The sequence below is a fragment of the Stegostoma tigrinum genome, chromosome 5 (genome assembly GCF_030684315.1).
Source record: "Stegostoma tigrinum isolate sSteTig4 chromosome 5, sSteTig4.hap1, whole genome shotgun sequence".
Classification (NCBI taxonomy): Eukaryota; Metazoa; Chordata; class Chondrichthyes; order Orectolobiformes; family Stegostomatidae; genus Stegostoma; species Stegostoma tigrinum.
In genome coordinates this window covers 88465532-88478406 of record NC_081358.1, presented here as the reverse complement: position 1 = coordinate 88478406, position 12875 = coordinate 88465532, and the positions used below count along the sequence as shown (strand labels likewise).

The window sequence follows — 12875 nt, the reverse complement described above, 5'->3', positions numbered from 1 at the left end:
TCTTTGGGCCAACTGCCCCTGGATCCTCAAGTGCGGCGAGGAGAAATCGTGTACTGGAGGTTCCAACCCAAACCTTCAGCGGGGAGGGAAGTCCCGAGTGGGTGCAGGGTTTGATGTGGTGCTCCAGTTCAGTACTGGCCGGGAATGCACTGGAAAGATGTCCCACAGCTGCTGACACACTGACAGACGACACGCGCTACGTCACTGCGGTACCTGTTGTTGTGGTTGGCAAGGCAACCGTTCCAGGTGACAGTCCGGTCGGTTATCCAGCTTTATAACCCCCTCCTCTCAATGCAACTTCTCTGTGAGTATTTCATTGTGAAAACAAACACCTCGTTTCAGAGAGTGCGCCTTTTTATTAAGAAAAACCCCAATGTGTTCGATTACTTATTTTTCCCGCTGCGGGGAGACGTTTCTTAAACTCGCGTCAGTTTCTTTCTCGCCGGCGTTTGAAAGTTTTTCCCCTCTTCTAGCTCCCAACCCAGACCGGATTTAAAAATTGAGACCGCCGCCTTGATTTTTTCTTCATTCCCTAAGAAGGCTGATTACTTTTAATTTCTTGAAAAAAAACAAAATGATTTTCAGTCCCTCTGCATTTCTTCAGCGGGTTTGTTTTTAATAGATCCCAGTCGGGACGATCCCTCCTCGGTGATCGCCATCCTCCCTCTCCCCGCCGCTGCCTCCTCCTCCTCCCCATCCTCCTCCTCCACAGCAAGCGAGGGGGCCGACCTCCTTTATTGTTGCCTCTTAACCCCCACCCCGCCCCTCCCCCACCCCCTCCGTACCCCTCGCTCATTTCTCTCGGCTCCCTCTCCGCGCAGGAAGAGCTCGAGACCAACGGAAGGGCACGTGCGGTCTGACGAAGGGGGGTCGGCCGAAGCAGCTCGAGCTCTTGTTGCGGGATCGTGCCGCACCTGGCGGAGGCGGAGCGACTGGTCGCGTGGGAGGCGCTCGAGCAAGGAGGGGGATGGCGGAGGTGAAGGGCGTCGCTCAAACTGGGTAGGTACGACCGTTCAAACTTGAACGGAGTCCGGATCGTTTCCTTTTTAAAAACACACACACACACCGATAATTTCTATCTGTTCTTTATGTCAGATAACATTTAAGGGAGTCTGATTCTCTTTTGAGTGGGAAATGAAAGCGCGGCTTTAACAGGAGCTTGTCAGGGATCGCTGTCACCTCACTCGGTTAACTGTCAAAGAGAGACAGAGAGATAATTCGTTAGGCTTTCGGGGACCCGGGCTGAAATTTCAACGGTCACCGCTCGCCGTCTAGAATCAAGAGGTGGAGGTGACTTATTTCGGTTAGTTCACCCCCAAGAGCTGATGTGTCTCCCACTCGCTTGATGGGGTATCTGTCGTATGTCATCCTTCGTGTGTAAAACCATGGCAGAATGTCAAAGCGGCTATTCAGCTATGTGGGAATCGCAACGGTGACTGATTCTCACGGTTCTGACACTCGACCGGCCATCGCCAGTGGAATCTCCCAGAGGACTGAGACACTTCTTGCCGAGGTTTAGCTGACTGTGCCAAGGTGCCTCAGCGCTCCGATGTGTGACATGGTTAGTCCCTCTCTAAGTTATCGGAAGAGGTATACCTATCACAGAGTACATGCCGAGAAGGAAGAATTTCATGGGGAAGGAACGTTGTTTCATTTTCTCCCATCGGACATCATTTACTTTTTCTTTTGTGTGTTTTTTTTACTTAACTGCTTCCCTGTTTACACTTGAATAGCATATAGAACAGCTTTATTAAAAACATAGGTCAATACATGAGCAGTGAAATGCTCCAGAAACCTTATTTTGGATGGGGAACTGCACAAGAATCGACTTGGAAGTGAAATTCCAAAGTATTTTAAAGCGTAATCAAACCACTGTTGTATTTATGTAATACTTTTAATACAGGGAAACTTCTCAAGACCTTTTAAAAGAGGTGATTTAAAAAAAAATACACAGCTAGGACTGAGATATTTAGGAGGGGTGAAAGTTTTGGCCAATGAAGTGGATTAATGTTGGCTTTAAAAAGCGAGGAGGGAGATGTCAATGCCCAGGCAATTGAAGGTCCAACTGCCAGTCAGGGGCAGACAGGGAAAACCATAACAAGCCAAAATCGGAGAAGCAAAGAGTTCAGAATGGATACACAGGAACTGAAACAAAAACAAAATTTCTTTGACACTCAGGAACAAAAACAGGATTGCTGGAAAAGCTCAGCAGGTATGGCAGCATCTGTGAAAAAAAAGTTAACGTTTCGGATCCAGTACGCTTCTTCAGAACTAATGCTTCTGTTCTGAGGAAGGGTCATCGGACCTGAAACGTTAACTTTTTTAACTTCACAGATGCTGCCAGACCTCTGAGCTTTCCCAGCAACTTTGTTTTTTGCATTAGTTCTGAGGAAGCGTACTGGATCCGAAACGTTAACTTTTTTCTTCACAGATGCTGCCGTACCTGCTGAGCTTTTCCAGCAACTCTGTTTTTGTCCCTGTTTTGCCACAGTTCTTTTGGTTTTTATTTTGCTTTGAAACCCAGCAGGGCTGGCAGTATCTATGGAGAGAAAGCAGAGTCACTGAGCTTGAAACATTAATTCTGCCTTCTGTCCACAGATGCTACCATACCTTTTGAGTTTTCTGAGCAATTCCTGTTTTTTTTTGTTTTGAGTTTCCAACATCTGCAGTTCTTTTTTTACATCGGAATAGAACTTCATCATTCAACTTCTTAAACATGTCCTATTTCTTTCAGTGAGGTTATAGCTGAAATTGTCTGCCAATTCTATTTCTTTAAACCTATTAATATCCGTACTTAACATTATGTCAACATACAAGTAAATTACTGCAGTTTCTTAAAATATTCTGGAAATATTCAGTTTTTCAAGTAGTATCCATGGACTGAAAAAAGAAGTTGCTGTTGTGGTGCAGTGGTAATATCCCTACTTCTGGTCCTGGGTTCAAGTTCCACCTGTTCCAAAGGCGTGTGATAACGCCACTGAACAGTTTGATTAGAACATATCCATAGACAGAAGCAAATTAATATTTTAGGACAATCTATCCTAGTCTTGAAAGTTTCAATTCGTCCAGCATCTGTATCCTCTGAAGTAGGATAGTTCCAGGTCTCTGTATATTTCTCGATTGTGGAGAAGCTGTTTCTCATTTCTGTCTTGATGAACTGGCTTATATTTTAAGATTCTGTTCTGGTATTAAGAATGTAAGGTTAGATCAAATTATTTTTCAAACTTTGTCCCAAATTCTGTACAATCTTGGCTGAGCATACCTTACCTTAACTTTCCAGCCCAGCTGTTCATATAACTGAGTTTAAACGTTCTCATTTTCACATAATCCCTCTAGAGTTATAAGCAAACATTTCTGGTCTGAAAATTTTTAACTCCTTACACTGAGATAATGAATCTTTAACAATTTTATATCATCTTCCTATCCGAGAAGTACCTTCTTTACACATCCAGCTTTAGTTAAGAACTCTGCAAGACTCCCCAAACTGAAAATAAAATGCTGTTTTCCAAGCTTTAGGTATTTGCCCAAGTCCAAAATAATGCATAATCTTCTACTAAAATCTTATGCACTACATTATTTACCTTGTTTGCTCATAAACTGACCCAATGTAAACAATTGCAATTAGCCTCCAAAACATCCAATCAGACCATTTTTTTTCAAAAGACAATGACTGCAGAAATAATGATAAATTAACAGTTAAATACCTTGAGACAGAGACAACTCATTTTCCACTAGTTTCATTTTCAAAAATCCAAACTCAAAAGAAAGTGACAGTAAAATATATATAAATCTCACACCTTCACCACAAAGTCAACAAAACTTGTGGGAATGTAATGACAGATGATATCTGATTAGCACTGTAAAGAAGAGGTGAGAGGTGTGGAACAAAACAAAAAAAAGTTACCAAAAAATATAGAATAGAAAAAATAAGCTGTGATTTGAATGAGGCCACCCTTTTACCATTTTGGTAGAGCAAATAGTGAAAAGTATATGAGGCAGGTAAGATTGCCATCAGAGCAAAATAATAGTCAAAATCAAACTGTCAGTGAAATCACCCAGAATAATGTGGATGGCGAAGGTTTTAACAATGAACATTCTCTTAAGAAATTTGCAGACCGTTGATGATTGTTATGAACATACAAAATAGGAACAGATGTAGACAGTTTGGCTCCTTGAGTCTGCCCTGCCATTTAATAAAGTCATGATTAATCTGCTTCTGTTACGAAGTTCATTTTGCCGTCCATTATTGGTAACCTTGACTCCCTTGATTTGTTTGCAGGGTTTAAGTGGATAATGATGTAGATAGGGTTAATCAGATAATAAGTATGTTGGTGGGATTAGTTCCAGTGGACATACTGTATGACATTGATCAAAGTGAAAATCGATCAGTTGAAAATCACACTCAAAAAGGATCTAGGGGTGAGTTCCACACTCAAATGTCCAGTGAGTCTCTGAGAGGCTGTGAGCTTATTTTTTTCTCTTTATTCTGTCATAGGATGTGGGTGTTACTGGCAAAGCCAGCATATATTGCCTTTTATTGCCCTTGAGCTGAGTGGCTTGCCAGACTATTTCAGAAGTCACTTAGGAGTCGATTATGAATCTGGAATAGCATGTTGACCAGTCTAGATGAGTACAACATATTTTGCTTGCAAACCCAATTGATCTTTTACACCAATCAATGAATGTTTCATGCTCTCCAACAAAACTAGGTCTTGATTCCAGATTTTAATAATTGAATTAAATTCCACCTGCTGCTAGGGTAAAGTTTGCACCTAAAGCATTAGCCTGGGTCTCTGGATTATTAGTCCAATGATATAACGCTATGGTACCATCTTCCCATTTAATGTGAATGTGGCGATAAAGTAGGAACACAAGAGTTGTGGGGAATGTCAGGAGAAACAAACAAAACAAACAAAAGTACAAAATTGGACTAAAATTTAGCATTTGGCCACTTGAGCTTCCTCTGCCATTCAATAAGACACTTCTTGACTTGCTTATGATTTGAATTTCACATTCCCAGCTATCCCCCTAAAATCTTAGATTCCTGTCCGGCAAGGAAACCAATCTACATCTCTTAAACATTTTCAATGACCCCAGTTCCACTGCCTTCTGAGTCCAGAAGTTGCAACATTGTGGGAGAAAGCATTTCCAAGGTTACTTGGCAAGTAGGTTCCAAAATTGACTTAGTGGCAGGAAACAGAAGGTAATGGTAGAAGGCTGTTTGTGTTACTGGAGGCCAATGTCCAGTGCCATACCAGGGATCAGTGCTGGATCATTTATTGTAAGTGATGAAGATGAGAACATTGACTAGGCAGAATGATAAGTAAGTTTGTAGATGACATGAAGTTTGGTATGATGATTGACAGTGAGAAAAGAGATCTCAGTTCACAGGAGAATATAATCAGTTAAATGGGCAGGCCAGTGACGGATGGATCTGAATCCTGATAAGTATGAAATGATGCACTTTGTAAGAAGTAACAAATCACGGATGAAGTCAATGAATGGCGGGACACTAGGAATATTTGACGAACGGAGGGATTTTTGGGGTATTTTTCTATAAATCCCTAAAAGTTGCACAGCGAGTTTACAGAGTAATTGAGAATGCATAAGGGATACTGGAGGTAACAAGGTGTTAGAGTTGGATGAACACAGCAGGCCAAGCAGCATCAGAATGTGAAATTCAAAACATAAGCAAGTCAAGTAGTGCCTTATTGAATGGCAGAGGAAGCTCAAGTGGCCAAATGGTAAATTTTAGTCCAATTTTGTACTTTTGTTTGTTTTTCTGAAGAAGGGTCCAGACCCAAAACGTCTGCTTTCCTGCTCCTCTGACGATGCTTGGCTTGCTGTGTTCATACAGCTCTACACCTTGTTATCTCAGATTCTCCAGCATCGGCAGTTCCTACTGTCTCTGAATACGGGACACTTATTTTTATTAGTCAAAACATAAATTATAAGAACAGCAAAGTTATGTTGTAGCTGTACAGGATTTTGTTTAAGCCACAACTGGAGTACTCTATGCAGATCTGGTCTCTACATTATAGGAAGGATGTGATTGTGCTGCAGGGTTTGCAGAGAAAATTCACTAGGATATAGCATGGGATGGAGCACTTCAGCATTGAAGTGAGTCTGGATAAGATTTTTTCAAGCTTGTTTTCTTTGGAGTAAGAGAAGGTCGAAGGAGGGCCTGATAGAAGTATATAAGATTGTGATTGTCATAGTCATGGTAAATAAAAACAGCTGTTTTCCTCAATTTAAGGGTCAATAACAGGGAAGGGGACATACATTTAAGGTGAAGGCCAGGAGGTTTAGAGGGGATTTGAGGAAAATGTTTTTACTTCGTGGTGATTGTCTGGAGGGTTATTGAGCTAAGTAACCTCACAACCTGAAAAAGTACTTGGATGACCACTTGAAATGTCTTAGCAATCCAGGATATGGGCCTAGTGCTGGAAAGTGGGATTAGAGCAAATTTAGTGTAGTTTTGGCATTTTGGTCTTCATGGGCTGCAGGGCTTAATCTGTACTGATGATTCTATGATCTGGCCCTTGATTCTAATCAGGAATATAAGCAAGCTGAAGGATATTTAGACACTTGTCAGCTTTCAGGGATGTGGCGCAGACTTCTGAGATGTGGTACTGATGATCACCAGATGACTTGTACATTAATGGGAAGGAAGTCAATTCTTTTGAAATATGCTGTGTTATGATATGGTGCTCTTAATGCAAGCTGTGTGCAGTTTATACTGCCTTGCACCTAAGGAAGCAAGTGAAAGTCTGCTTACCAGAATTATAATCAAAATCTCTGAATTTTAAAGTCAAAATTTAATTACAACTCACCATCCGCTCCTCAATCCTATGATGTTTTGTTTTTGCCTTGTTGACTTTGCTATCAACAGAGTGATTCCATTTTATCCTTTTCACAATTAGTTGACCTATCAACATTACCATTAGGACTCCCTTGTCTTTTGCTCTTGGCATTGACACCATCTGTTCTACTCGTTCCTCTTCCCTCACTCTGTCAACAGCATACAAGGCATAATTTTCCAACCCCTTCCAGCTCCAGCAAAAAGTCATATTGACTCAAATTAGCTCTGTTTCTGTCTGTACAGATGCAGCTGGATCTGCTGAGTTTCTGCAGCATTTTCTGTTTGTATTTCAGATTGGCAGTAGCACAGAACTTTGCTTATATATGTCTTCAGCCAGTGCTTGATTAATGCAACTAACCCTTGAAGGTCCTCTCATCACTCAAAAGTAGAGCTTGTATGCTCAGATAGGGAAAGAAAAAGCACTCACTCCACTTATTCTGGGTGTCATGATGTGGAGGTGCTGATGTTGCACTCGTGTAGAAAAGATCAGAAGTCACATGACACCAGTTTATCATCCAACAGGTTTATTTGAAGTCCCAAGCTCTCTGAGTGTTGCTCCTTCATCAGGTGAAGTGGATTTCCACGTGGTGCTTGGCAGAATGGTTCGTGGTCTACCTGGTAATCAAGGCTGCTCTCAAATCTTCCTGCTCCTTTCTTCCTTACACTCCCTGTAAACTCCATAGTATTGACTTTTTGCATATTCCTACTGTTTCATTTAAATCTTCATCTCCTAACATTGCTCCCTTGGTCCAGCCCTATAGCTTAACTGTACCAATTGGCATGCTGCACTATAACCTTCATTGAATATCCTTTCTTTTCCCCGCAACATCCATATCGTCCAATGTAATATTGTCTCCCTTGTTTATGTATTGAGCTGCCTTGTATCACAATTATTGTGCTTTCTGTGGCCAAGCATTCTGCCTCCAAACCTCACAATTGACTTTCCCAGATTACCTACCACTGCATTGGTCCCTAATAGTATTCTTGACTTTTGTTGACCAGACCCCCACAATTGACGAGGCCACCCTCGCTACCAACTTAGATGGACACTCTGAGTGATTTCTATGCAGCTCCCCAACAGACCTACTGCGAATCCCTGAACTGATTCCAGTGGTACCTGCAGGACTGACTCTGGCTCACTCCCTGAACCAATGTGATACAGACTCTGAACTGATCACTCCAAACAACTGACTGGCTATGTCCAAGCCCTTTGACTGAGATCATCTGATGCCTATGACTAAAAATGGTGAGACCCTTTGATTGGAGATAGTCTCCCTAACAACTGTACTCTTTAGAATTTGAAACAAAGGTTTTTGGTTGAAGAACATACAATGTCCTTGAATTATAAACTGCTGCACATGTTTTAGGTGTGAATTGACATAACATGGTGCTGCAGAGCAATATATCCACTCTCTTAAATGATTACTGCAAACAATCATGACAAGCTGCCTAGCGTTTTTGTCTAATCGGCTAGAAGGCAACAAAAACTGTACTGTAAGTCTTCATGTTCTGAATGAAGGGGCAAAGTGCAAAAAGGCAAAGCAGAAATGCTGTGAACATCTAAGAGTGATGTGAGTGTGAAGCAAATGAAGAGCACTGAGATGCGCAATGTGCTGATGCATAAAGTGGAATACTTTTCCTTGCAGCAGCATTACAATGCAGGATATCTGTGTGCTTCAATGTGCAGCTTTGAGTTGGAGAATGGTGTTCTCAGTGGTTTGGAGATACACTGCCTTCACAATTAGCACAACATAAGTCCAATGCAACCTTCATAGATGGAAATTACAGGGAGTCATTGCCCATGGTGCATGCACTAAAAAGTTTGGGACTTTTCAAATGGGGGCCTGGAGAAGCAAGGGGCAATCATGAGCTGCTGAGATCATATGTTTTTGGAACATTCTTTTAGAGGAGCGACTTCTACAGCCAATCAGAATAGGATATACTAAATCTGATATTATGTATGGAGATAGTGTGAATTAATGGCCTGCATGAAAATGCCTGTACATGGCAGTGATTGTAATACAGTTTGAGGGATCAAAAATGAAGACAACAAGGTGTGGAGCTGGATGCTGCTTGGCCTGCTCTGTTCATCCAGCTCTGCACCTTGATGTCTCGGATTCTCCAGCATCTGCAGTTCCTACTATCTCTGGAACAAAAACTAGTTTGTTAAACTTAAAGACGTTCATAAGGCCATGAAGATTGAGCTACTAAAATGAATTGTGGAATTAGACTGTGGGTTAGGTGAGTAGAGATGAAGTGATAGATATTTAATGGGATACTTCAGAATATTCAGAAAATGTGCATTGATGTGTGGAATCACCGAGACCACTCAGGATCTCATTGCAAATTGCAATACCTATGCCATTCACAGTTTACAGCAACAATTGGTATTGATACCAATCACTTACATCATTAGACTACAGGACTGTGTAGACACACATACATCTGTTTGCCTCATTGTCATTGATTATTACTCCCAATGTACAGAGGTTAAGAAGTTGCATTCTATGACTGTGGATATGGTTATCTGAACCTTGCATAAGATATTTGCAACATGTTGCATCCTTGATGTTTGATTTGAACAATAGGCTGCAGTTTCCTAATGAGTGTTTCAGCCAATTTGCAGCTAGTTTTGAATTTAAACTGTCAAAAATTAGAGCTGAATGCAAGGTTGAAACAGTTTAATTGTTCTTCAAGAAGAATATAGACTTTTATTCTCTACTCTAAAATTGTCTTGAAACTTCAGGATTACAGATGGACAGGAAGCTGATGACTCTGCTTCCCATCCTACCAAAGGAAGTGACTCCACATTTATGCCTACACTACTATCAGATGTATTTAATAAAGAGCCGTGCATACCAATAAGTACTAACACATGAGACAATTGTCAAATTTCGGGTGGGAGATGGGTCTACATCAGGAATTTAGGCAGAAAAATGAGTATGTCCAATTCTGATACCATGTAATTTTAAAAGTAATCTTATACATTTTATCCCTTCACAATTTTTTTATGCCAGATGTTGTGAACAATGTGAACATGTGTATTGATATTAAGAATAAAAGAGACTTTGCTGCAACAGGAAATGGGTTTGTGGTTGGCACATGTTATGTAATGTGGATAAACATAATGCCTTGTACATGGATAAGTCAGACATGAAGTTTGTGTCTTCTGGGAATAATAAGAATTAATGTCCTTTTGAAAGGGTGAAGAATCTAGGGGTTAACGTGGATGAATGACTGAATGTAGAACTAACATCAAGAAGGCCATTGTGAAGTGATAACCAAAGTGACATGAGTTGTAATTATGATCCAGTCTTAAAACAAAGAACTGCAGTTCAAAACAAAAGCAAAATACTCCAGATACTGGAAATCTGGCACAAAAACAGTAAGTGCCAAAGATACTCAACTGGTCAGAGAGTACAAACAGAATTAATGGCCTGGATCTCCAGTCTTGTAATTGAATGAAAGATTTAAGCCAATGTTTTGGGTCAATGACACATTTCTATTTATAGATGCTGTTAGATCTGATGAATATCTCTGGCATTTTCTGTATTTCTGCAAAACCCTTAACTGGAATGCTTCACCTAATTTTGTCCCCCTTACGTAGTAATTGGCATAGAGGCCTGGAAAGATGATTCCCCATTTAAAAATAATGAATCATCACAACATGCTGAGAAATGTGGTACCTTTTACATTTTCTTGAAATCATTGGATGTGAAATTCACACAGAATTTAGGCTTGAAGACAGACTTATGTAGAACACATTTATCTTCTGTGATCAAAAATAGTGGTATACTGTTTAATTCTGGTGTCCATATCGATGTGTGCACCACTAAGTAGAATTCATAAGAAAGCATATATTCCAGGATATTCTGCCTATTTGAGATGCATTCCTAAGGAAGGCTGCAACAATGGTTTCCAGGCTGAAAAATGATTAGTTTTGATCACTCATAAAGGAGCTGTGTCACAGCAAGGTAAGGTGAGACCACTTATTTTCAGTGAGATATCCTAGTAGCCAACATCTGACATGTGTTCAGCCTCTTGCAAATCACCTTGAAGGGCAAGAAAAAAATATTCTAATGAAGAAGCATCATCTCATACTGGCACACCTTTGCTAGTTTAGAGATGGGATCTGCACATGCTAAGTCACACAACCATGAGTGTAATCGGCACAGGGCATGGATCAAATTGTGTGCAACATTGCACAGCAGTTCTCCGGTAGGACACTCAAGTGAACACTTTGGGGTGGAATTAAAGGAGAACATTGAACTTGTACACTGAATTACTTGGTACATTTGCAGGCCTGGTAAATTGCCTCCAATCACTGATTAGAAGCATGAATGTCTCTGATTATGGCACAGCATGAAGTTTACTCTTTCCACCAAGGAAATGCTCAACACCTCCCTGGTAGCATTCAGCACTCATATCTATGATAATGCCTGGAGGTCCACTATCTGGGCTTCAGCTGTAACAGTTACAGCAGTGCTGTAGTAGAAGTTCATCTGAGATAATGAGGTTACTGACTTCTGGCATACATGAGCATGCTGCTATTCTGGTACACACAACTGCCATCATGGATATAGATCTTGAGGCTCAATAGGGTTTACAACCTGTTGCAGCATTTTAACAATCTATAATTAAGCTGCTGAGTCCTAAGTTGCAGCTTCACAGGAGTGAGTGTGACACTTTGGAATGTAAACCTGTTATCCTCTTTCAGCATGTAATCTTTCATGCTCACACCACTACATTCCACCAGTATTCTTGCTAGTGGCTCTCAGCCAGCCAGCCCACACTGTTACCAAGCTATGCCGAGGTGCTATAGTTCACAGCTGGGCTCTCAAAACAAAACCTAGTCAAAGGGGTACTCCAAAACCATCTTCAATTTCCACCATGGTAAGTCATCCTTTTACAGCACATGTTACAAGCACTGAAGTATGACTGTAGGAGCTCCAAACCAGTTAATGATACCCATAAAATAGACATTAAATAAATGTGCAAGGGTGGTAAAGTTTTTGGTTTATATTACTGGTGTTTTGGTGGATAAAAATTTTGAAGTTATTGCAATTGGCTTTATTGAATAATCTAAGTGAAGGGCACGGTATGTGGGAGACAGGAACCCTGTAATTTAGCAGGATTGTGATTAATATTGGAGAATCTCTTCAATGGAAGTGAAGCCTCATTATACAGTTCCTCTTGTTTTGTTCAGTTGTAATTGCAGTATGTGTTCTTCTTTCTTTGTTTCTCCTCTTCCTTCCATCGAAGGGTGATCTCCAGTTGTCAGGTTGTAATGGCTATGCCCTTGTAATAGCAAGATTGTAGAGGATAGAACATATAAACAATACAACACAAAGCATTCTGTGATCACCTCAAATGGCTCTTCTGGGTCATCAATTTTTTTTTTCATTTGTTTACAGCTGTTGCATTCTTGTAATCCTTCAATGCTACTTGCTGCTTTGGAGGCTGACTGTTGACCTGGGTATCCAGTTAGCCTGGTGGATCCTGGTAGTCTTCTTTTGTTTGATTGAGGCCTCCATATCAAACTTTCTGAGGGACTGCTGCCTAGTTGCAAGATTCCTCTCTACTGTGGCAGCTTGCAAAATGTTTTTCATTGGATACAAATTAGGAAATGTAACTATTGCTTAAAATGTAGAATAAAAAGATGCCTAGGAAATGAAATAAAACAAATAAAAGAAAGTTAATTTACTGGAGCAAGGCCTCAGATCTTGCTCCACTATTCTAGATAATGGCTAATCATATACCTCAATGCCATTTTTGCAATATCTTGATGCAACTAGTACGCAGAAATCTATTGATTTCAGTCTGACCATACCCAATGACTGAATTTGCACAGTTTTGAGGTCAAGAATTCAATGCCCTTCTGAAAACATTTCTCCTCCTCTGCCTTAAAAGGCCTTGTTCCTTATACTGAGATTGTGTCATCTGATTCTTGACCACCCCCTCCCCCAAAAACCTACATTTTAGATTGATGCAGTGATTATTTTGCACATCAGCA

General features: G+C 40.7%; 1 protein-coding gene across 4 annotated transcripts in view; it reads left to right on the top strand.

Annotated features, from left to right (window-relative positions):
• Window positions 1-232: 232 nt before the first annotated feature.
• Window positions 233-12875, top strand: part of gra (granulito) — a 102591-nt gene continuing 89948 nt past the window's right edge. For 3 of the 4 annotated variants that reach the window (XM_048529801.2, XM_048529800.2, XM_059646364.1), the window contains exons 1-2: window positions 233-304; window positions 822-999. In XM_048529801.2, coding sequence (XP_048385758.1) covers window positions 968-999 — 32 coding nt within the window. In that variant the 5' untranslated portion in view covers window positions 233-304; window positions 822-967. Of the gene's footprint in view, window positions 305-805; window positions 1000-12875 lie in introns of those variants that run through there. The other variant, XM_059646363.1, reaches the window with a different exon arrangement.